At 39.8% G+C, this 24,483-nt stretch overlaps 1 protein-coding gene across 1 annotated transcript in view; it reads left to right on the forward strand.

The window, feature by feature from the left end:
- Positions 1–24,483, forward strand: part of Kcnh5 (potassium voltage-gated channel subfamily H member 5) — a 301,133-nt gene that overhangs the window by 7,961 nt on the left and 268,689 nt on the right. Inside the window, exon 2 of the mRNA XM_041658809.1 lies at positions 14,463–14,586. Within this exon, the coding sequence (XP_041514743.1) occupies positions 14,463–14,586 (124 nt within the window). The remainder of the gene's footprint in view (positions 1–14,462; positions 14,587–24,483) is intronic.

Raw genomic sequence — 24,483 nt, forward strand, 5'->3', positions numbered from 1 at the left:
ATGTAACTAAACATCGATCAACTGACTTGTGTTACGGGGAAAGTTTAGCTTTCTTTCCAATTTTTTCTGTCTCTGCACTTCTCTTCTATTTGGTGACAAAATAAAACACAAAGAATTTAGTTTGTGTATCTTATAGCACTGTAAGGCTAGTAGGGGTCCACCCTGAGGGTTACACAGGCTGAGAGTAAGTTCCCTAAAGACAGTAACTACCTCTCTGCTCGACCTTCATGCCATTTATAGTGAATTATTCAATTACAGAACAGACTCTAATTGAATATCTACTATGTGCTAGGAAGCGATCCAGAGCAATGTCATTGTAATATTTCTCTTTATTTTCTTTTTTTCTGTGAGGGGAAATGTTTAAATCTTTGGACATCCCATCTGTGGTTGGTAGTCTTTACTTTTGCCATTTCCTTCCTTATCTCTTTGCAACGGATCATTTCCAGCTTGTGAGCACCCCCGCACCACCCTCTTCACACACAGGTTCCCTTTCACAGCTCCCATATTCTCTCTCCCTCTATACTCGACCCTATTTCCGTTCCCTCATCCTTCCCTCTCCTTCCTTGTCCTTACAGGCGTCTGTTCCTCCCTCCACCCCTCCTTTGCTTGTCCTCATTCCACTTTCCAGAGCAATCTTGTCTGATGTCAGGGTTGGGTCTCTGTCTTTTTGGTCCTGTGTGGGCTGGCGACATCTGGAGTTCTCTTCTTGTGCTTTTCACACGTCATGTAAACTGTGTCCAGACTTGAATTTATTTATTTTTGCTCTTAAATCAATTTTCTGTTTCATTTTCTCCCGACAGTCTAAGATCACTTTTATATTTTTTTTTTGTCCTGCTGTTTGGAAACCTTAGGTTTATATTTGCCCTTCCACTCAGTACAATGTTAGTTTTACTACCTAAGGAGATGTTAAGGCTTAAAGGGTAAGGATTTTCCATTCACTTCTTTGGTAGCTCCTAAAGATGGCGCGTGCCCAATGAGTGAATGTAGGGTCATCACTGAACAGCCTCAGACAACAACTAATGTTCTATGTGATTAACGTCCTATGTACAGCCCCAGGAGGAGAATGCCTCATTAGCTGAGCTCAGAAACAGGGCTTCCGGAAGTGAGGACCAAATTAGGGAGACTGCTCTCATTCTCCCTAAAACAACTTGACTCTAGTGGGAGAACCCTCTTCAGGGTGGCTGATAATTTTACGAAACTCCGCTGGGCATTTGCAAGGTTTCCATTCTTCCTGTCTGGCGCCAACTCCCCACCACGCCCTGGCCTCACCCCACAGTGGTGACTGAGGCTTTCCAGGATTTTAACCTGGAAGAGCTGTGGAGGAGATGGGAGGACACACATGTCCCAGATAGTACACTGCACATTGAAGGAAGCATTTACTCAGACTTGCTTCTTCATAGTCTCTTTGGATAACGTAAGACATGGGAGCTTTTTTTTTTCCCCTACCTTTTTGACCCAACGAAGGCAAAATATTAAATGACCAGAAGCCTCTAAAATCATTAACGGAGCTTGAAAGCATGGAACTCAATTGCCTAATTTGTAGACAAACCCCAATAGACAGATGAACAAATAAGACACCTGACCACTACCTTGCAACCTCCAAACATCAACCTATTACTTAGAGTAAAAGAGGTGTTGGTCTGGATTGCCCCAGTACCCAGATAAGCTCTGCAATATCTGGACATGGTCAAAGGGAACAACAGAAAGCAACTCCTATCTCTGTGTAACTAGCCCCGTGAAAATGGCCCAGGAAGGAAAATGAGTTTACCTTGTAGATATTTATGTTTCCCTTAAACAACTAGCTCCTGATGCACAGAGTGTATAATAAAACACACATACACACATGCACACTCACGCACACACACACACATACACACACTGAAACAAAAAAGTCAGGGCAAAGCCTCAGATAATCATGTTGTAATGTACCCTGAAAGTCTACTGTGCTAGTTGGTTTTGGTCAACTTGAGACAAACTGGAGTCCTCTGGAAAGAGGGAACTTCAGCTGAGAAAAGGCCTCCATCAGACTGGCCTATAGGTACATTTGTGGGGACATTTATTTGATTAATAATTGATAAAGGAGACCCAGCCCCCTGAGCAGGAGGTAATTGGGTGTGAGTCTAGAGAAGAAGCTGGAAAGCAGAGCTTCCCTGTGGTCTCTGCTTCAGTTCCTGCCTCCAATTTCCTACCTTGAGTTCCTGCCCAGAATTCCTTTCAGGATGGACAGTACACTGTAAGCTGAAATAAACCCTTTCCACCCAGAGATGCTTTTGATCCTGGTGTTTATCACAGCAATAGAAACCAAACTAGGATGCCTTCTTGTTTGTTGGTTTGTTTGTTTCTTTCCCATGTGTGCAAGTGAGATCGGTCTTAATTGAAGTCCTTCATGAGTTTTATCATCATTATGTTTGATTTTCTTAAAAGGTTAACTTTGAAGAAAATATATAATCCTTTCAGAACAGAGGTTGGTTGCTTTTTTTTAAACAAACATTTGTATATTTGTAAACTTCAAAATGAAGCCTGAATATTAAATAAATAATGCATTCTTTCCCGATAAGCACATCTCGACTGGTTTAGCTTTTATTCCCCAAGATTTTATAGCTAGTGGATGTCTGAAGCCTTAGGTATTTTAAGACATTTTATTGCAGTGGGTCTCAACAATAATTTGTCACTAGCTACACCAAGGTGGCCATTTTCCATGTTTTGTGGGTCTGTGATTCACGCCGGCAGTCATTGCGCTTGTGTTTTGCTCTAGTGGTTTTGTCCAGCATCATTTGTAGAAATGTAGCTCACGAGCAAAGCATTGCTACTTAACGTGGAAACTGGGCTGCAGCGATGGCCCAGCCGGTAAAGTTCTTGTTATACAAGCAGAAGGATTCAAGTGTGGATCTTCAGCATCCACAGAGAAGCAAGTGTGACCTTGAACCTGTAATCCCAGTACTGGGTGGAGGGTAGAGACAAGCAGATCCCATTGGCCAGTCAGTCCAGAGAGAGCAGGTTCAGTGAGAGATCCCATCTTGACAACAGAAGTTGGGGAGTGATAGAGGAAAACCCGTGACATCCATCTCTAGCCTCACCATGCACACTCATGGGTACAAACCTGCACACAAATACACAGAACACACATAACTACAGATTTAGTTGTTGAACTTTTTCATGGAAAAGGTATCTTCTGTAACATTTCCATTGTTTCCAGCAGCAGATTATGGGGTTAGATGGTGAAATAGCTCCTGCTTTCGGATCCACTTTGCCTAGATGGAGAATGATGAAGTTAATGCCTTCAAAGAAATACAGAAACTTGAAAATGTACCTTTGATCTTGAGGAAGATGAAACGTGAAGGCATATTTTTATCTCTGATGACAGCTGAGCACGTTTGAATAAATTAACAGATTTTTTTTGCATATTTCAAACTCCCACAGTGATGGCCTGTTTAATGTTGCCAATATTATTATATAATAATTAGTCTCATTTTGGAAAGTATGAAGTGTATGCGTCTACACACTGGGTGTATTGTTTCAGAATTGTAGGAAAGAGCTTATTTTGTAAGGACATAAAAGATACCAGCTTTTCATGGAAATGGAGAATACATATACCAGAAATCAAGACTATAGATAGGGACATCTCATATAAATTAGTTATGCCTCTTTAATAGCCATATGTATCAAGATTTTGTTTAACCCAAATAAAATGTGCTGTTTATGTAGCAGGGCTTTTCTGTTACAGCCACATGAAACTTAGATAAACATTGCTCAACCCAGAAGACACACTCAGAAAAGTAGCATTGGCTCCCTGCCTTCAGTTCACAAGTTTTCAGACATTATTCAAAGTACAAGAATCTGCTTAAGATTGCCTGCTATCCTTATTAATTATTGTTAATAATGCAGGCTTTTTTGAAGAAATAGGTCTAGCCAAGTCCTTACATACTTTCTAGATAACATCGGAATATTGCTCTTTATTTGTTTACTGGCTGTCTTAATAGGAAAAGGAACTGTTTTCTTGATTCTCCCAGCAAAGATTGTTGGATGTGTATTGATGAACACGCTCATATGTACCTTGATCTCAGAGTATGGAAGGGGAGACATATATGTAACAACCACAGAAAGAACACCTAAGTACAAACTGTGGTAGGCATTTGGAAGGAAAAAGAGGAAGTGTTGAGATCACAAGTAACAAGAACTAATTTTGATTGGAAGCAGTTTGGGGGGGACTGACTAAGGAAGTGTTGGGAAGTGATTAGAGGTGACTGGGAAGAAGAATATTGTAGGCAAAGAGAAAATGGGAACAGTCCCAAGCAGAGAAATGGATGGGTCCATTTGTCAAACTTAAAGACCAGGGCAGTTGGACGACAGTGGGGAAAATGAGGAGGAAGAGAAGTCAGGGGCCTTTCTAAAGAGCCCTGGACAGATCTCCTGAACACAGTGCTGCTTGTTTGGGGGTCGAAGGGAGAAGGAGTGAAAGTTGGAGCCATCTAGATGATCACAGAAGTGGTTCAAGGAAGGGCGGATGATGTTTGACCTGGGAGAGTAGCCGTGGAGATGCATGGAAAGGGATCTATCCCTTTTGTATCAGTGCAAAATGATTAGGATTTAGTAAGAAGTCAGTGTCCTGAGTGGGCGGGGTGGAGGATGACTTTTAGCCATTTGGCTCAGTGTCTATGTATAGAGGGAAGTAGGGCATTTTTCTTTGAAATGGGGTAACTGGCAGGTTCATTTTTTTCCCCTTCCCACTTACAACCTCCTAGCCCTTATGTCCCATCTCCCTACCCATTCTCCTATTCCCACTCTCAGCCCTGGCCCTTGCTTTGAGCTAGGATTTTTAATGTGGGATATATCTCAAGTGATTATTCTTGTACTGCAAACACTTTACTGACTGAGTCCCCCCCCCCCCCCCCCCGGTCTCATTTTAGAATTACTGCACAGTTTCTTGGGAGGTATGTCTCTTCAGTTAGGACTAGATGACTATATTTAGAGAGATACCATGTTGGCTTTCCTCAGTGGCTGCTGTAGAGCTTGGGAAAATTGCACAATAGTGAGAACGTTTTCTTCTCGTAAAGTCCTTTCACACCTCCACTCGTGTCTTCTTCTCCATCAGTATTCTAGACTTCAGTTGGTTGTTTTATCACTTCTTAAAATATCTGACAATTCTTGCTAATACTCCGAAATACTTCTCTTAAGGGTAATTTGCATAAAAAGTTGAGAGTGAGAAAGAACAGTAGTTTAACGCTCCCAAAAGACATTTTATCATCATCATTTTTCTACTGTGTCTCTTTAAAAATACTATATATATTTAAGGTATGCAGGATTTAAAAAATGTCTATGTGCATATGTGTAGTGTGTGTGTGTGTGTGTGTGTGTGAGAGAGAGAGAGAGAGAGAGAGAGAGAGAGAACGAGAAAGAGACAGAGTGTATGTGAGTCAAATAATCTCAGGGTCATTCATCACCTTTCACCTCATATTGATACAGAGTTTCATGTTTGCCTCTAAGTATAGAAGGATAGCTGGCCCATGAGTCTCTGGGAATTCTCTTTTCTTCTACTACTACCACGTGAAAACACATCTGAGATTACAGATAGGCGCTACAGTATCTGGCTTTATGTGGGTCCTGGGGATCTGAGCTCAGGTCCTCACATTTGCAGGCACATTATCCACTGAGCCATCTGCTCAGCTACAGTGTAAGGTTTGGACATGCATACACATACAGAGAGCACCAGGAAAGTCAGGATAATTAGCCTGCCCGTTGCTTCTCATGGGGACAACCTTTTCCTTTATGATAAGAACTACAATTTGTCTTAGCAGTTTTAGATTGCTGTGCAGTATGATAACTATAATCTTTAGGCTGTACCTGAGATGCCCGCATTTGTTTGTCTTCAGTGGCTTCTGGTTTGTTCCCTCCAATCTACTTCTCACTATCTACTTCTTTGTCCTGTTCACGTTGCCAGTGTTCTCAAATTTCTAGATCTAAAAAAGGGTATAGTTATCATAATCACAAAATAATAGCTTTGTAAAAAGTCGAATCCTGTTGGAGCAGCCCCGAGGAAAGCCATTCCCCCTCCAGAACTTCCGTAGAAAAGGAAGGAACTGCCCTCGCGACTTTGTGGCATTTCATTGACTGCTTATGATCGTTCCTGTTCTAGAATTTTCTGTCAGCACGGATTCCTGATCTCCTTTACAAATGGGATTAGTATGTAGTAGTGTGAACTCAAGCGTGGTTATTTTCCTGTTGCCCGAAGAAGTCATTCTGTGAAGAAGTGCTTCTTTGTGTTAAAATGAAACCAAACAAAACAAGAGCTCAGATTCCTGTTCAGAAATACAGGGTTAGATGAGACTCAGAGCCGGGCAAAGCCTGCTTCTATTTTTTGTTTTCCTGCTACCAGACTGCTTTTTCCTGTGTTCACCAGCCGAGTCCTGGAACTTTCCTGGCCTGCTTTTCCATTTGTAGAAAAGGAAGGAGAAGATGCACATGACAGACACAATCTTACTCTGAGGATCTTTTCAAACCACAGACTTTGACTCGGAAGGTCTAGGGTGGGTGCGAGAGGCTGCATTGCTATGAACTACCAGGTGATTCTAGGGTAGGCTCTGAGAGGTGAGGGACCAGTTGAAAGTGTCACAGACTTTGTTGAGCAGGAGACTTATCTCTTGAACTGTATTTTTGGATTCTACCCTGAGGGAATCAGTTCAGTGCGTCTACGTTACAATCTAGCGATCTCTGCTTTTGACACATGGTACAAGATCCTACTGCAGCTGCCAGAATTCGGGAGTTACTACACTAGATGAATGTGCCTCCATCTCTGCACAGTAGAACCACTTGGGAAGATTTAAAACTAAATACCAATGCTTGGGGGTTCCTTTCCTGATTAACCAAATCAGAAACGCTAGGGTGTGAGATCTGGGATGGATAACCCTCATGCTCCTAACTTCAAGCTCCTTGAATCAAAGTGGAGTCAAGAAATTCCTACAGAGCCAGCTACAATTCTTCATACTTGTTTTAATTGATAAATTATGTGTGTGTATGTGCCAATTATTGATGCATTGATGCATATATGCATTATAGAATGATCAAATCAGTCTAATGACTATAACCTCAAATATTTGTCTTCTCTTTGGGATAAGAACATCAAAATCCTTCTCTCCTACTAACTTTGAAAACAGGAGTGGATTATTTTCTCATCCTGTAGTAAAACACCAGAACGTAGAGTGCCCATGCCCACTTTCTGTGTTCTTTTGCTCTGCTCTCTGTTCTCAGCCTCTGGTAACCATGTACGTGTTTATCACTCCATCTTTCTCCCTTGTATGCATAAATACAAATGTATTAAAATAGTTTTTAAAATTTCTACTGGCCCTTAACCATTTTGAATCAAGAGCCCATGATGTGGGTCTTAAGCCTCTAATAGTTGAGGGAAACTTGATTGCTTTATTTCACATCTATCTTTAGAGGAAGCCAGGTTGTATTCTCAAGCCCCAAGCCCTTGTAGACACCTATCCAAGCATCTGCTGATGTGTAGAACCATAGCTTCTGAAATCCCAGCCCACGTGGGGAATCATGCTTGACTCTTAGGCACCTCATAAGGACCACATTTGTGTCTTTGTGTTTTCTGGAAGTGAAATGTTTGTAAGCATCTTTAAGGGTTGGAATAGCCTAAAGACCAAGGGAAGTTTTGTGTTCTCTGAAAGTGAGGACACACTGGAGCTAGAGTCCCTGTCAAGACTGGATGATGAAGACAAAGATGGTCACTTAGAATTCTGGGAAATTTCCTTCAACACATCATCTGCTGACACTCCAGAATTATCCCACCGTCTAGATTCTAACTTTTCTCCTTTGCAGCTAGTTATTCCTTTGTAATCAAATTCCTTTTGCCTACCCTGCTTTAAAGTGGAAAGAAATTAAAAATTTCTGCGAAGTAATTTTAATTAAATTTGCTCTCTTGTTCTTAATATTTATTAAGGATATCAGATTTCTCATTTGTTGGAACAAGAAATGTATGACTTCAGGGAGATAATAATATGAACATTGTGTATACACACAGTTTTTTGGCTAATGCATATGCAAATTTGTAAAATGAACTCAGCCACTTCTGTGTAACTTAGCTGCATCTATTTCTTACTGTTCAGTGTTTCTCTTTGTACTTTTCCTCTTGCTGACAGAACTGCGCAGGTTTCAGTTTGTAGCTTCAACATAAGGAACTGTTTTTTTCCAGATTCTGTGCTTGCACACATGGGTGCTCACACACCCCCTAAACACGCTGCTAGCTGTCTCTACAGTTACGGCACAGCTGTGAAAAAAACTTGCAGATAGTACACTATAATACTTTATGAAGAGTTTTTTGCTCTAATAGTTTATAAAGACTTGCTTGTATTACTCATTGTTAGCCTCTGTAATTACCCAGAGAGGTGCTTATAAGTGCTGTTGATCTGTATATGTAGAAACTAATAATTTAATTGAAATCCCCAGGTTTTTCACAGCGTTCTCTTAGTCATGTTGAGAATCGATCTGAATGCGAAGAATAGGCTGTGTAGGAATGATCAGTGGATTGTTGTGAATGTTTACCAGTTGATGACTTCTTATGTGAGCAATATGGCAAATGTGTTCGACTGTGGCTTTATAGGCCATCCAGAAATGATAGCAAGAGTCCTTGCAGCTGTCCTCTATAAGGCCAGAGTATATTGTTAAGACCCAGCAGGAAGGGATGGGGAATGATGTAATCTGACATGGCTAGTTTCAAATTGGAAGTACACAGATGAACAGAAGACTCATCTCCTAGACTGTTGTAAAACCTTATGCTGGCCTTAAAATTATCTTTGAGTTATTAGTTCTGATTGACTGTGTTAGCAAACACTAGTGTGTGCCTATGATATATCTTGACATATTCAATGTTATTGATGGAACTCAAGTAGATATTTTAAAAATGGATTTGAAACAATGCAAAAAATCCACTGCCTACTTTTGGTTCAAACCTCCATTTTCTTTTCCATAAACAACTCTGCTTCCAGACCAACAAGAGGAGTAATTGTTCCCTGCAGAGGCTTCTTCCAATCATTTCTTTCATCTGTAATCTATCTACTTTTCTACCTACAGGTTTTCCCTAGAAAGAGTTTCAAGACTTGGAATTTGGGGGACAGGTGTTCTGCTTTCTGCCTTTTGATACCAGGCACCCGGGCTCTCTGAATCTTTGACTTGTTGCTGATGAACAATCAGAAAGATGGGAATGGAGATGTTTCTTGGATTAGAGACAAGGGATGCCCCAATAGAACACTGTATCATCAACTGGGGCTCCTGTCCTGACTGCTTTTGTTAATCATTTTATTATCACACGGAGATACTGGTAAACGAAAGAAACAGTGGTTGACCACTGTTGGTAGTGATAGCTGGACCTGCCGAGCTGCCATCTTTTTTAGACATCCCTACTGCAGAGCAGCAGAAAAGGGCTGAATAGCAGAAGCAGGAGATTATAAATGGCAGAGCCAACAAGGAACAGGCAGAGCTGTGGTTCTAAACCTAGCAGATGTTTGGAAAGCAAGACTGTTTGTGATATAGGGAGGGCTGCAAAGCCTTCAGAGGGTTCTTTAAGGTGACATTTTCAAACCTACAAGATAAAAAACACCAATGATAGCCTTTGCTGGAGAGGTTGTGGAGAAAGGGGTACACTCACCCATTGCTGGTGGGAATGCAAACTTGTGCAACCACTCTGGAAAGCAGTGTTTCGGTTTCTCAGGAAATTCGGGATCAACCTACCCCTGGATCCAGCAATACCACTCTTGGGAATATACCCAAGAGAGGCCCTATCATACAACAAAAGTATATGCTCAACTATGTTCATGGCAGCATTGTTTGTAATAGCCAGAACCTGGAAACAACCTAGATGCCCTTCAACGGAAGAATGGATGAAGAAAGTATGGAATATATACATATTAGAGTATTACTCAGCAGTAAAAAACAAGGACTTCTTGAATTTTGCATACAAATGGATGGAAATAGAAAACACTATCCTGAGTGAGGTAAGCCAGACCCAAAAAGAGGAACATGGGATGTACTCACTCATATTTGGTTTCTAGCCATAAATAAAGGACATTGAGCTTATAATTCATGTTCCTAGAGAAGCTAAATAAGAAGGTGAATCCAAAGACAAACACATAGGCATCCTCAGGAATATTAACCTTCATCAGGCGATGAAAGGAGACAGAGACAGAGACCCACACGGGAGCACCGGACAGAAATCTCAAGGTCCAAATCAGGAGCAGAAGGAGACGGAGCACGAGCAAGGAACTCAGGACCACGAGGGGTGCACCCACACACTAAGACAATGGGGATGTTCTATTGGGATCTCACCAAGGCCAGCTGGCCTAGGTCTGAAAAAACATGGGATAAATCCGGACTAGCTGAACATAGCGGACAATGAGGAATACTGAGAATTCAAGAACAATTGCAGTGGGTTTTTGATCCTACTGCACGTACTGGCTTTGAGGGAGCCTAGGCAGTTTGGATGCTCACCTTACGAGACCTGGATAGAGGTGGGCAGTCCTTGGGCTTCCCACAGGTCAGGGAACCCTGATTGCTCTTCGAGCAGATGAGGGAGGGGGAATTGATCGGGGGAGGGGGAGGGAAATGGGAAGCGGTTGTGGGGACGAGGCAGAAATCCTTAATAAATAAATAAATTAAAAAAAAAAAAAGATGCAACAGAAGGGGGATAGAATTGATCCAGTGAATTTTTAACACACTTCAAAATTGAAACAGATTATAAAACAGTGCAGAACGTGTATAGTATTGTTTAAGGAACTTTGGGGGCTCTGTTTTTGTGTGGGTGCACACTTTGTGTGCTTCTTTATAATGAACTCTGGTTTACAAAAAGCTTGAAAACTATAGGATTCTAAGAAGTTTCTGGGAGGAAGAAAAGGCCCAGGTTAGCAAGCATTTTGATTTTCAACTTTTCTCTCTTTTTTAAAAACACCTGGTACCATTGTTCCCAGGACACCGGGAATCCTTTCAATCAATAAGTAACATATTATAATCCAAAAATTTGAAACATTATTTTTAAATTGGCAAGTAAAAGTATACAATTTTTGGTATATGTTTATGGTAAATGATAGGATGCTTTCATATGTAAGAGTACTGTAGAAAAGCTAAATCAAGCTACTTAACGTGTGTATTCCGTCTCATGTCTTTTTCATTGTTGAGAATAAAGTCTACTCTCTTGGTGACTTTCAAGTATACAATATATTGCTATAACTCTCGTTGCCATGGAAACTGTAGCTCTCTTGAACTTATAATCGCTAGCTATAATTTTCTGTCCTTTGACTACATCCGTTCAGCTCCTCTACCCTTCAGTCCCCGGTAACTTAGCACCATTTTTTCTCTCTCTGTTCTGTGTGTTTAAATTGCTTGGCCGCTTTTTTTTAACACGTCTAAGTAGAGGATGTGTGTGAGTTGGGGGATGTATGTGAGTTGGGGAATGGGTGTGAGCAGTCCTCAGTGTATGTGCTGTAGAGAAAGCAGAGCTGAGGTGATCCTTAAGGGTTGGATAGGCAAAGGGATATGGGAAAAGTATTTTGAGTAGAGCATCATCAATGAGCATATTTGAGAACTGCTAAAGAAACTGACCTAAGCCTAACGTGTAGACATTAGGGGTAAGAAATAGTGTGTTTATATTAGAGGGAGGGATGCTTGTAAAGTATGGAAATGGATTTGTGATCTGATGGTGTAAGCATTTAAGCTTCCTGATCTGAATGAAGAGGGATGGCATTGGCTTGGCTATAAGGCTGAAAATCAGGATGAATTAAGGCAGGATGTAGCTCGGCAGCCATACGGCCCACCATGGATTCTGGTCATTTGGTGTACAGCTTACAAATTAGAGAGGGTAAGCTAGCCTGGGCTAAGAGTGGAAAGAAAATCTCGTTTGATGATTACAATCTATGCCATAGATAAATGAAACCACATGCACTTAATGAGGAATTTATGCTTTCTCATCTTTGCAGATACCAGCTAATCTTCCTCATCATGCTGGCTGGGCTCTCCAGGGTTATACTGTTAACTGTTCTCAGAACGAAGGCTTAACTCAAATGTCAGCTTATTGTTTTTTTTTAAAATATGCTCTTAAGGGAACAGAGTACCTATTGTCCTCCTGTGCTTTCTAAGCTTACGTGCAGCTAAATGTGCTCACCTGTACAGGATCAGTGAATTTGGACAAATGGACATACATGCATCTCACTTCAAGAGAGTGAACACTTATACTCCCCAGATAGATTTTCCTCTCCTCTTTCCTGTCGTCCCCTCATTCCCTTCAGAAATCATTGTCCCGGACAGTTAGCGTAGCCATCACCTTCAACAGCCATCACAACCATAATGAAAAGGAAACCATTCTATAGCTCCCTATCGCCACTGTGCTTTGTCTCTATTTAGATATCACATGTTTGGCTTCTTCCTGCCCCCATAGTATTATTTTAGGTTAACCCACGTTGTGACGTGTATCAGAAGTTTGTTCTATTTTAGAGTAAAGTGGTGTTCCTGGTACAGATTTGACACCACTTAACATCCATTCTCTTGATTTGCGTTGTTTCCGGTGTTTGACTACAACGAGTCAATCTGATGTGAAATTTTATGGCCCTTTTTTGTTCAAGTATGTTTTCATTGCACTTCAGTAAATAAGTAGGGTGAACCTCCAGGGTCACAGATGAATATTTAACTTGACAAGAAACTGTGCTCCAAAGTGGCCATGACATCTTGTGTTTTCTTAATATTCTATATTTACATCTAGGTCCAGTGGTCCCAGGTTCTCACCAGTGCATTTAGTATTGGGTTGTAGCTACCCTGGTGGGTGAGTGGTGGGGAGTCACTACGCTCTTAGTGTGTACTTTTCCATGTCTTGTGAGTGGGAATGTGTTCTATTGACTGTGGCACACTCTGAGACGTCTGTTCAAATCATTTTCCTAGTTTTTAAGTTGGGTTGCTTGCTCTTCTGGGCGAATTCCATGTAAATTCTGGATTGGACTTCAGATATTTGTTTTACAAATCTTTTCTCCCAGGCTGGTAGTTTCCATTTTATTTTCCTAACAGTGTCCCTAGATGAGGAGTTGAGTTGCATCTCGACCATCATGTCAATTTATCAACGCTTTCTTCTATGGTGATTGCTGTGCGCTTTATATGGTAAACTTTTGTCGTCCTCAAGACTGCTGAATTCCCACCTGGGTTTTCTTCTGAAAGATGCATAACTTTTGCTTTTGTTATGGGATCTTTGACTTCCGGTTCCTTAGCTTTACGTGACTTTCTGTTTAAGGTCCACCACCTTATCAACTGTCCCTCCTGGGAGTCTTCTCAGGGTGGAGACTTAAGAAAGCACCTCCGTTTTCTAAAGGCTTTATCTTTTTTCACTATTGCCCTCAGAAGACATTTCTCATATAGCTTTCTCTGCTTGATTTAGTATCGACTCCACTAGATCATTTTGATTGCTGGTTATTTATGTTCTTAATAAGTAAATTTGATATGAAGAACAGGCGTATGTTCTTCTAACCTTTACTACATTCCAATATCTGATTTACAGCCCCACCTTTAGAGCAACTCTTATTCAGTAAATGCTGAATTGCATTGTTATTTTTAGGAGAACCACTTCTGAATCAGGATTTCAAGCCTGCTACTCATAATTTATTTTTATTTTTAGATTCTACCCAAAGATGAGTCTAAAGGAGATTATTTTATAGTAGATTTTAAAGTAGAATATTCCTTTTACTTTTTTATTCTTTTAAGATATTTATTTAAAATAGTTTAAATTTGTGTTAGTATTATTTGAATTATTCTTTTCATTTTCTTGTCATGAGACTATTAAAATTGCTAAAGTTGCGGCCTGAAAGTGTTACTTTTTCAAATACATTCTTTTTGAACTAATTTTATGCCTAAACCAAACTTTTTTTTCATGTAAAGTAGAGCAGCAATGTCTTTTATATAGAGTACATACATTTTCTAGGTGCTATGGCACATGCCGAAGTGATAGATTTGAATGATCTCATTTTCAGAGAAGACTATTTAATGCTATTTTAGATTAGATTTTTCAAAAAGGAATTTGTTCCACCAAATCATATTTTCATTAGTAGAATATTTTAGAAGGATGTATTCAGTTTGCCTCTGCTACAACATCAATATTCTGAATTTGTAGGAAAGTGAATCTAGCCCATGTTAATAAATTTGCACGTTGAATCATTGCTACTCACTACTAGGCATCTTCTTCTTTCCTAAGACACTTGAATGCTAAGAGGTGCCGTGCATCGTTGTAGGGGATTTTGGTTCGTTATATAAAGCTTGTAGCTATTGCAGCTCTCATTGGTCCTCATGCTTAGTTGATTATGGCGCAAGGTGTATCGTTTGTCTCAGAGCACACCGTCGTTGCGTTTGCTCATCTTTTCAAACTGTCTTTTGGATCACTTGAAAGACAAAAGTTGTTCAATAAAGCTAAGTAAATCTCTCTCTCTCTTCTTCAGAATCAAGTTTCTTACTGGGAAACGCCCAAATTGTGGACTGGCCTGTAGTTTACAGTAATGACGGTTTTTGCAAACTCTCTGGGTATCACCGAGCTGACGTCATGCACAAGAGTTGCACTTGCAGGTATGTGCACTGAATAACTTTGCAATTGTTTCCGAATAGGAATAAAATTCTGAGAGTGGCCGAGAGGATTGTGTTTGCTTATCCTCAAGACTGGATGAAAATTATGTTAGAAAGTTCAAAAAAAAAAAGACTCAATTGTGACCAGCAAATATGTATTTTAAAAGCTATTTCTGATAATTTTTGCAAAGGCAGAGTTTTGCCTGTGTGTGAAGTATTTCACTTGTTAAAATTTGTTTGGTCATCTATAACCAACCAGGAGATAGTCTGGGTACTGGGTGACCACGGAGTAGTCAGCATCAGGGAGCCACTGACGACAGCAACACCCCTGGAGCAACTAAAATTGTCCCTAACAAAATGGAAAATATAACCCAGCCAAGTGGAGCGTTGTTCACGAGGATGCCAAAGCCTGAGAGTAGAGCTCTTACACTGAGCCAATCACATGCCTTTATAGGTTTGGTGTAGTCACCATTGCTGTTTGGTTTGTTTTACGTAAAACACAATCTGACTTTTGTATTACTTATGACAACTTTAAAAATAGGTCATGTCTACAAGTGTAAGAAGAATTGTGAATAAAAGGGAATCAGAAAATGAGCAAACAAGTAAACCAACCTATCTATAAGGAACTAATTTAGAATCTAACTTGGCCACCATATTTTGGTAAGGACAGATGGGACCTCTTCCCGCCCACCCCCCCAATGGTTTAGTTTTTTTTTTTTTAATTTGTAGCTTAACTAAGGGTTGGAGTTTGTTTTTTTTTTTGTTTTTTTTTTTTGTTTTTTTTTTTTTTTTGTTTTTTCGAGACAGGGTTTCTCTGTGGTTTTGGAGCCTGTCCTGGAACTAGCTCTTGTAGACCAGGCTGGCCTTGAACTCACAGAGATCCACCTGCCTCTGCCTCCCGAGTGCTGGGATTAAAGGCGTGCTCCACCACTGGGTTGGAGTTAAATTTTTTGGAACTGAAAAGGATCTGGAGTTCTCTTTTAGTTCAAGTTCTGAGAAACAAACGTGGTGCTGTGTTAAGAGATGTGTCCACAGCTGGTTTTTGATCCCTACCCATTTATGCTGAGATCCAGTGTGTGTGTGTGTGTGTGTGTGTGTGAATGATCTATGTGTAGATACGTGAATGGTCTGCATAATAATGAAGTCTAAACCTCAAACTACTCAAATTAGACACAGAAAAACTTAAATAACGTCTTCAAAACAGATTCTAACACTTCTTAAATTTATTGAACCAGAGTTAGCCAAATCGGGTGTTCAGGGCCAGTTCCATGTTAAAGCAGAAGCTCAGATGATTTTGATATTTATCAAGGCTTGAGAAACAATCTGTTCACACTTCCTTCTTTTCCTCTTCCTCTCCACCACCAGACACCCTTTTCCCCCTCTATTAAGGTTATTCCTGCATTTTGTCTACACTCCCAAGATTGAAGCAAAAGAATACATGGGAAGAATGAAAACTGTGGCCTGTGGATGGGCCACACCTTTGGTGTCTTTCTGACATTGGAAAGAAATTTGATCTTTATGCTAGAAAAACCATAAAATACTAAGGGTGTGGTCAGCGTTGGAGGTGACACACAGTATGTTGTGTATCGTTGTTTCCAGGAGAGTTTAAGTTAGGAAAAGGGAAAGCTTTCTGGTCTACCTTACCCTGTGAGATAGGTACTACAGAGAGCCTAATGCAATGAAAGTGTCTCCTATCTCTTTTTGGGTGCTTGTAATCTCATTTTTGTGCCAGATGCCATTTTCCACATAACCAGATATCTGCTTCTCTGAGTAAGATGTTCTTGTCCTTTCTTTGACTCCAGGTAGAGCATTGTGTACATCTTTGTTTGTAGCATCATATTGGTCTTATATTATCTTAACATATTGGTGTGTTTATATGTGTGTATTGTAAAGTGTGTGTGTGTGTATGCAGGTGTGTGTGTAGTGTGTGTGTATGATACAGGTATGTATAGGTGTGAATGGTTATGTTCATGCATGTGGAGACCAGGGGAGAACATCCTGCATCTTTCTCTAATGCTCTTCACTTTATTTATTTATTTATTTATTTATTTATTTATTTATCTGTTTGTTTGTTATTTGAGACAGGGTCTTTCACTGAACTAACTGAACTAGAAGCTTACTCTTTCAGTTAGGCTACCTGGCCAGTGAGTGTCTGGGATCCACTTGTCTCTGTATTCTACACTTGGGTTTACAGAAGTGGGCAACCATGCCCAGCATTTACATGGGAACTGGGGATTTGAACTGAGGTTTTCAGTGCTCTGACCCATTAAATCTTCTCACCAGCTCTCACAGGGTGGATGGATTATTCCTATTGCTTTAGTTGTCTTTGAGAAGTATTAGTATTGCTATCTTGATCTGCTATCTTTCCCTTCTGTCCCCTCTCTTCAATTTTTAAATACTGGGCTTCTCTGTGTAGTCCTGGCTGATCTAGAATTCACTCTGTAGACCAGGCAGGTCTCAGACTCAGAGATACACCGACCTCTGTCTCCGGAGTGCTGGAATAAAGTGTGTGCCACCAATGCCTGATGTTATGGATACCATTTAAGCTTCACCTTCCTTCTTGTGTCCCATGTGTTTGTCCTGTCCTATGATGTGCTGTTTTATTTGGTAAATGTAGGGTTTTTTTTCCTACAGGCAGATGCATAAAAAATGCTTGTGCATCATATAAATATTTTTTTTTTTAATTCTAAAGGAGTTCTTTTTTCCTTCATGTCACCAGTAAGAGAAGTAACTTGAAAACAAGAGATTCAGTTATGCTTACCTTATAAAGTTTTACCATCTTTTGCACCATCTATCTATTGCATGTCTGTCTGTCTGCCTGCTGCCTGCCTATCCATCTATCTGTCTGTCTGTTGGTCTGTCTGACTGTCTGTCTGTCTGTCTATATATTGTGTACATGTGGCATATGTCCTGGCGTGACTATGGAGGTCAGAGGACCCCTTGTGGAAGTAGTCTTTCTCCTTCCACCATGCAAACTTCAGGAACTGAGCTCAGGTAGTCAGGCTTAGCAGCACGTGACCTTACCCACTGAATCCTCTCACCAGCCCACACTTACTTTAGAATGTACTATTTACAGACTTAAGGTGCTTTGTTATCTGTCTTCGTTAAATTATATTGTTTTCTTTCACTGTAAACTGTAATTTAGGTCTCTCATACTTCCGCAAAGCATGATTTACTTAGGGCATTTCACCTCAGTGCTAAAGCATTCCAGGAAATTTGGATTATTTGGACTTTTCCACTGTGAAACAAAGTGAGCATGTCTTTCCTCAAGTCTCCCCCACCTCTCAGAGACATGCTTTCAAAAATGGCCGTGTTCTGAATAAACAGTCTTTACTCACTTATACGCAATATGGAGAGTGTTTTGCTCATCTGAAGATTGCAGCCATTGAAGGCCAGCACAGAGTCGCTGATGAATGAGTAGACACTATGCCCAGCCCTGTGAATAGACAAGACACCCATCCCTAACAGCTATTTTTGGAAGTGTGACTTATGAAAACGCACTTTCATTTTAAACTTTCTCATCCTTCTTTAAAAATTAATTTTACCCATTTTGTGTTGATTGTATTCAGAAGAGCTAAGACCTAGAAATAATAAACATACCTAGTTGTAAGAAATTTGTTAAAAGTATTAAGGCAAAGCCCTAGCTTCCTAAACCACAAAGTTGGAAGCACAACAGTGGATAAAGCAGATAACAGATTCCAGGACAGAAAACAAAACAAGGCAGACAGACAAACAGATTTGGTCTGTCCTGTGAGTCCAAATATTTTTGTAACATCTGGGTTTCTTTCTGTATTTCGTGAGAAATCTTATAAAATCCTTTGGACATCAAATGCAAGGAGACAGAAGAAAGGAAGAATAGAATTACACAAAGATTTAGAAACATAAGCTCGGGGTTAATGGGCACTATTGTTATAATTGGTGATTCCAGAATCCCTGAATTCAATGGGAATATGATCAATCCCTCACACAATAAAGAACTTTGAAAATAAATCAAATAATTTAACAGATTATTTTGACCTGTACAATTCTTTTGATTAATCTTCAAAGCCAGCATACAAAGCAGTAGGTTTCATTATGGCATTTCTGCAAATACATGTCACTGTCCTTTGTTCTTCTTCATCTTCCTGTCCCACTGTCCGCTCTCATCTCCCCACCTCCTCCTTGATGGGCCTCCTCCTCCCATCAGACAGTCCTCCCTCACGCTTTCATGTCACATGCACTCTTTTATGCTCTTTCCTGTCACCTCCCTATTAAATTTAATAAAAGAAATAATAATAAAATAGCATCACTGAGTCAGGAAAGGAAGATGACTCAAAATTCCCTTCCAAAGATGCAATTTATCAGGTGAATGGTTCCCCAGGCTATCAGCAGAAACAGTACAGTACATTAGATCTAAACATGATAGAAATTTTACTGATTTTAATGGTGAATTTTATTCAGATATATGAAAATAAGAAACCAGTGACTAACAAGCCAATGAGCTATGATATCATGTGTCAGAGAAAAAATTGCAGACATTATAGATAATTTTATATATTATGTAGTGTGTTATATATGCTATATATAATATATTTGACTTGTATATACTTATTTATGATTTGTATCATTTAATTATTTGAATTGAAATCAATAAGATTAGGGTAACAATGAGTTAAATAATGGCATGTCATAATTTTAAAATATTTAAGGGTGAATTGCTTTATAGAAAAATAAAAACTATCAAATCGTGCTTTTACATATCAAGAGACTGAAATATATTTCTTATGTCTTTTTATCTTTTTCCATATTTTGCCCAGTCTCTCTTCCACTGCATACAAATTAAACCCAATTCTCAGCTTGTTAACAGCCTTGCCATTGCGTTATCTTTATTGTTGCAAGGATTTCATGTCACATTCTCTCAGCCCCAGCTTCTTTCTGAGGTGTGTTGTGTTGTGTTGTGCCAGTGCGCTCTCCGCTCATTTTCTAACACTAGATCCTTGAAATGGAGCTGCTTTCTCTAAGTTCATTTTTAGGACCTACAGGATTGCGCTATGAAACACTATTCATGATTTCAGCCACCCTCGTGTTTTTGAGACTTCCTTAAGCATTTTTATCACATGCCACTTCACTGTATTTCACTGTAGTTGATTGCTTGGCGGTCACAGCCTTCCTCTTACTTATCCATGACATCCAAATTCCCGTACTTTACACATCAAACAAGTTGGAGATGAGCAACCTTATATACATCCCAGCCTTGTCTGAGAAACACTGTCTCTCAGCCAGAGAGCATATGCACAAAGGCGGTAGTATGCAAATTCTATAAAGGGTGCCTCACATGGCTGTCTAGAGAGCCTTTCTCATCTCATGGTCCCCAGCCATGACTGAGGCTTCTGGTTTTCTACCTCTTTGCTGTGTCGTAATAGTAGCTAAAGTTTTATAGTTAAATCACACACACACACACACACACACACACACACACACACACACACACACACCCCACTGTCTGATTTTTGTTTTTGCTAAAGGAAAATAAAAAGGTATTCTATAACATATTAGGACTCTCAGGACATTCCAATCTATTTTGTTTTATAATCTAGTAATTGAATTTCCAAGTCTTGGATTATTTGCTGTGTGTTAGAGAACATAAAAAGTGTTGGTTGTTCAAAGGACTATAGGTTTAAGGGAAGGAGTTCTGCCATTTGAAGCTTGTCAAGGGTTAAGTGGGAACCACTACAGTCTTCTCATTTACATTAATCTGAAACTTTAAAGAAATCTGCTCTGCTTTTGGTTTTGGAATAGTGAAGTGGAAGAGCAATTATGCAGGCTAGGTAGGGGGACTTGAGGAGCAGACAGATACTTTCAAAATTAATCCACCTCCCCACTTGAAAGCCATTCCCAATCCCTTACCCAGGTCATCAAATTAGACAGCAAAGCAGAGCTGTTAAGAGTTACATGATGGGATGTCACAAGCAGTCTTATCAACACAAGATTACCTCAGCAGCCCACAAGAGTGCATCAGACATGATCATGGCGTCAGTCAGTTTTGTTTGGCTGAGGACTGCTTCTTGCAGAGCCACCGAGGAAAGCTGTAGGAAGGAAGAGATGCCTCGGTGAACCCAGACTCCCCAGGTTAGGGGTACCCAGTACTATTCTGATTTCCTTTAATATGATGTGGACCTACTATTGTGACTGCATCTAAATCCTTTTAAGACCATGTGCGTTTGAGTTGTGAAACCTTTTTGTTAGGATCAACTGTATAAAATAATGTCTTTAAGTTATTTTTAAACTACTTCTTTTGGATCCCCAGGATATTGGTTTTGTGTGATTTTTCATTTTTCCTCCTTAGCTCCTCTCTCTCAGGGCCCTTTTTCTTCTTTGACTACGTATCTCCATTTATACTCCCATCCCTCACCTAGCTAATGACTCTACTGTTGCCACCATTCCCAAGGTGAACCCCATACTTAGCAACAGCATAAGTCACCCTGTGTTTAGTTCTTGGATTAAGCATTTGCAAGTATGTAGATGACAGCCTGCATCTACTCTTTTTGCTCTTTATGAGTGGTGACTATATACTTGTGTTTCATCCAGGAACATTGTTGGCCAATGGAAAAGTGAGATGGGTTGATGGAGCTCATAATTAAGGTTACTTATCTATTTAGTTTTAGAGATAAAAGGTTCTTTACTCTGTTTGAAGTCTATCAACCTTACAGCTGTCTTGGCTATTAAATATAATGAGAACTGCTTTTGAGATCTCAATGAGAGAATACAGAATGCAGGAATAAAGAAATCCTGTTATGAGCCAAAGTCACATTTCTCAAAGTTGTTCTTGGACAGATGTAAATGGAGGATCAGCAGAAGCTGAGTCAGCCTCGATAGAGCCTGGGCTAATCCTGAAGAGAATATCCCCCCTCGCTCCAAAGTTCAAATTTTATCACCACATCTGTTGTACGGCAAGAACGTGGCCGTTATACAGGATCAGAGTGGTGCAGGAGGTTTGTTGCAACCTCATGGATCACAGAGAGGAAGCCACAGGAGAGAAGACACAGTGTGTCTCTCTAGAAGCTACAGTCACCCATCTTTTATTATGCATTTGTGTCCTTGAGTGTGGGAGAACAAGGAAGTAGAGCTGACCTGTGCACATAGTTTTATACCACCACCCAAGAAGCAGTCCCGTAGTGTTCCAGCCGTCACATGACCCTGTTACAATCTGTAATTTCATGCACATTATCTTTTTACTCTTTACCCTTGAGCTATATTATCACTGTCATCATTTTGCTGATGAATAAGCTAAGGCCAGAGAGAGAGGAGGGGTCTGATGACTTGTTCATTAACTATAGCTTGCAGTTGGCTCTCTAAATGCAGGGGTCCTCGGGTATATCATGGGTTCTCAGTTCCCTAGGAGAGATGGGTCACTGCTGTGAAACTAATTCCATTTTCCCACCGACGGAATGAACTAGAAGTCAGTTGTAATTCCTACAGGGCAGCTTAGCATTTTGTATGAGTAGAAGCTATATAGCATAATTGCTACTTCTAAAATGTGAGTCCCTTCAAATTCCATTAACCATTCAATAACTGCACTGAGTTTGGGTCATCTTAAGTCAGGACTTTAGAAATTGCAGTAAAATAGTCAACATTTGCAAGTAAAATATGCAAGGAAACAAACATGCCTTATCCACTTAACAACATAGCATTGTTTAGTCATCAGTATTATCTGGGCAACCTTGAGCCGAAATAGTATCTATGCATATCTAAAACTTTATGCATTATTTATAATATTCTATCTTAAAATTTTCTGTATTTTATATTTATATTATAATAAATTCTAAAATGTATTTTGTGATATATAAATGTTATATATGCAACTATATATTTAAATAATAATATCCATTGTAGTTAGAAGAAATATCTTATTATGGTTATATTTGCATTCTGATAGCTAGTGGTGTTGAACATTTTTTCTTCATATAGCTGTGGATGTATTTCTATGTTTGAAAAATATCTAATTCAGGGAATTTATTCATTTCCAACTGGATTCAATTTTTGGTTGAGCATTTTAAGTTTTTTATGTATTCTGAATGCAATCCTTTGTCAGACGAATGCAATCCTTTGTAGCTGTCCTCACTCTGTTGTCTGGGAGGAGATTCACGTGACTTTTGTCACCTTGCCTTACAGAGTCGCACCCTGGCAGTTGCCTGCCTCACGGTCTTCAAGTCTTTCCTCTCTGTCTTCTAATTGTTTTGTAGTTTCGAGTTTCAAATTTAGTCCTTTAGTCCTGTTGATTTTCTGTTGATGTAGGCATAGGCTGAGAGGAAGGGTATTCAGTTTTCCCAGGATTGTTTATTATATATGCTCTCTAATGTATTTGTATATGTGTGTATTTTTGTGTGCCTGTGTGAATGAGTAAGTATGTATACATGCGTGTGAGTGAGGGAATGTGTGCATGTGCGTGTATGAGGATATGTGAGTGTGCATGTCTGTGTGTGTGTGTGTGTGTGAGTGTGCATGTATGAGCATGTGTGACTATGTGCATGTACATGACTGAGCATGTGCATGAGTATATGTGAGTGTGTGCATGTATGTGTGTATGAATGTGCATGTATGTGTGTGTGTGTGTACATGTGTATGATTGAGTGTGTGTGCACATGTGTATATATGCATGCATGTTCAGGAGTGAGCGTGTGAGTGCATGTGTGTTTACCTCCCTCGGGTGTGGACAGTAGTTGTAGATATGTAGATTTAGTTCTGGAGTCTCTATTTTCTGTTCCCCTGTTCTGCATGTCTGAATTTATGCAGTACATGTTTCGTTGTGGCTTCTGTTGTCCTGTAGAGTGTATTACAATCTCTTATTGTAATTGGTTCCAGCTTTTTCTATTCTTCTATTCTCAAGAATGCTTTTAAACCTTAGAGTATTCTGTGCTTTCTTATGAATTTGAGAATTTTTTTCTTTCTGTGAAGGATGACTGGGATTGTGATAAAAAGCCACAATAAGGGTCTATATTTTGCTGAATAGCATGGACATCCTAGCAATATTAATTGTTCTAATCCATATACATGTAAGATATTTTCATTTGTGTGTGTGTGTGTTTATCTTCCTCCAATTCTTTATCAGCCTTTTGCAATTTTCATTTGTGGAGGTCATTTTCTCTCTGAGATTAATTCACTCCCAGGTATTTGATTTTCAATAGCTATTACAAATGGGCTTGCTTTGTGATTCCTTTCTCAGCAAGTTCATTATGGTGCATAAAAATGCTACTGATGTTTCTATATTGGTTTTGCATCCTGAAGCTACCAAATTTAGCTGCCTATCCTTGTAGTCATCTGATGAGGTCTTTAAATTGTGGTTTACAGAATTATATGACTTCCTTTCTATTTGGATATCATATTTTTTTTCCTTTGTCCTAATTGCTCTGTCTAAGAATGCCATACTTTGAGGACTGTGAGGGTTACGAGTGGACCATGTTGTCCAGGTCTCGTATGAAACAGTCTCAGCACCTTTCCATTTACTATGATATTGCTGAGACTGTCATTTGTGGCTGCCGTATGCTGCGTTCATTTGTTCTATTCCTTTGCTTATCTCTGATATTTCTTTACTGAGTGTTTATGGGACCTCTGGATGACCTGTCATTGATGAGAACGGGGTGTGGATATGCACAGCCACCCTGTGCTGTAGCCTGTTTCTCTCTTTAGATATAACAGTACTTTCCTTGTAACATTGAGTATTGCTGTGGTACAATGGGCTGTTCCCTGTTACTTGTATTCTTTTTAATAAAATGCTGATTGTCCAGTAGCCAGGCAGGAAGTGGAGGCGGGGCAATGAGAATTCTGGGGAGAGAGAAGTTTCAGTCTGCAGTTGTGACTCAGGCACAGAGGAAGCAAGATGTGATCTGACGAATAAGGGGCCGAGCCTTGTGGCTAATATAG

The sequence above is a fragment of the Microtus oregoni genome, unplaced genomic scaffold, assembly GCF_018167655.1.
Source record: "Microtus oregoni isolate MIOR12 unplaced genomic scaffold, Mior012 000009F_ref0000495, whole genome shotgun sequence".
Classification (NCBI taxonomy): Eukaryota; Metazoa; Chordata; class Mammalia; order Rodentia; family Cricetidae; genus Microtus; species Microtus oregoni.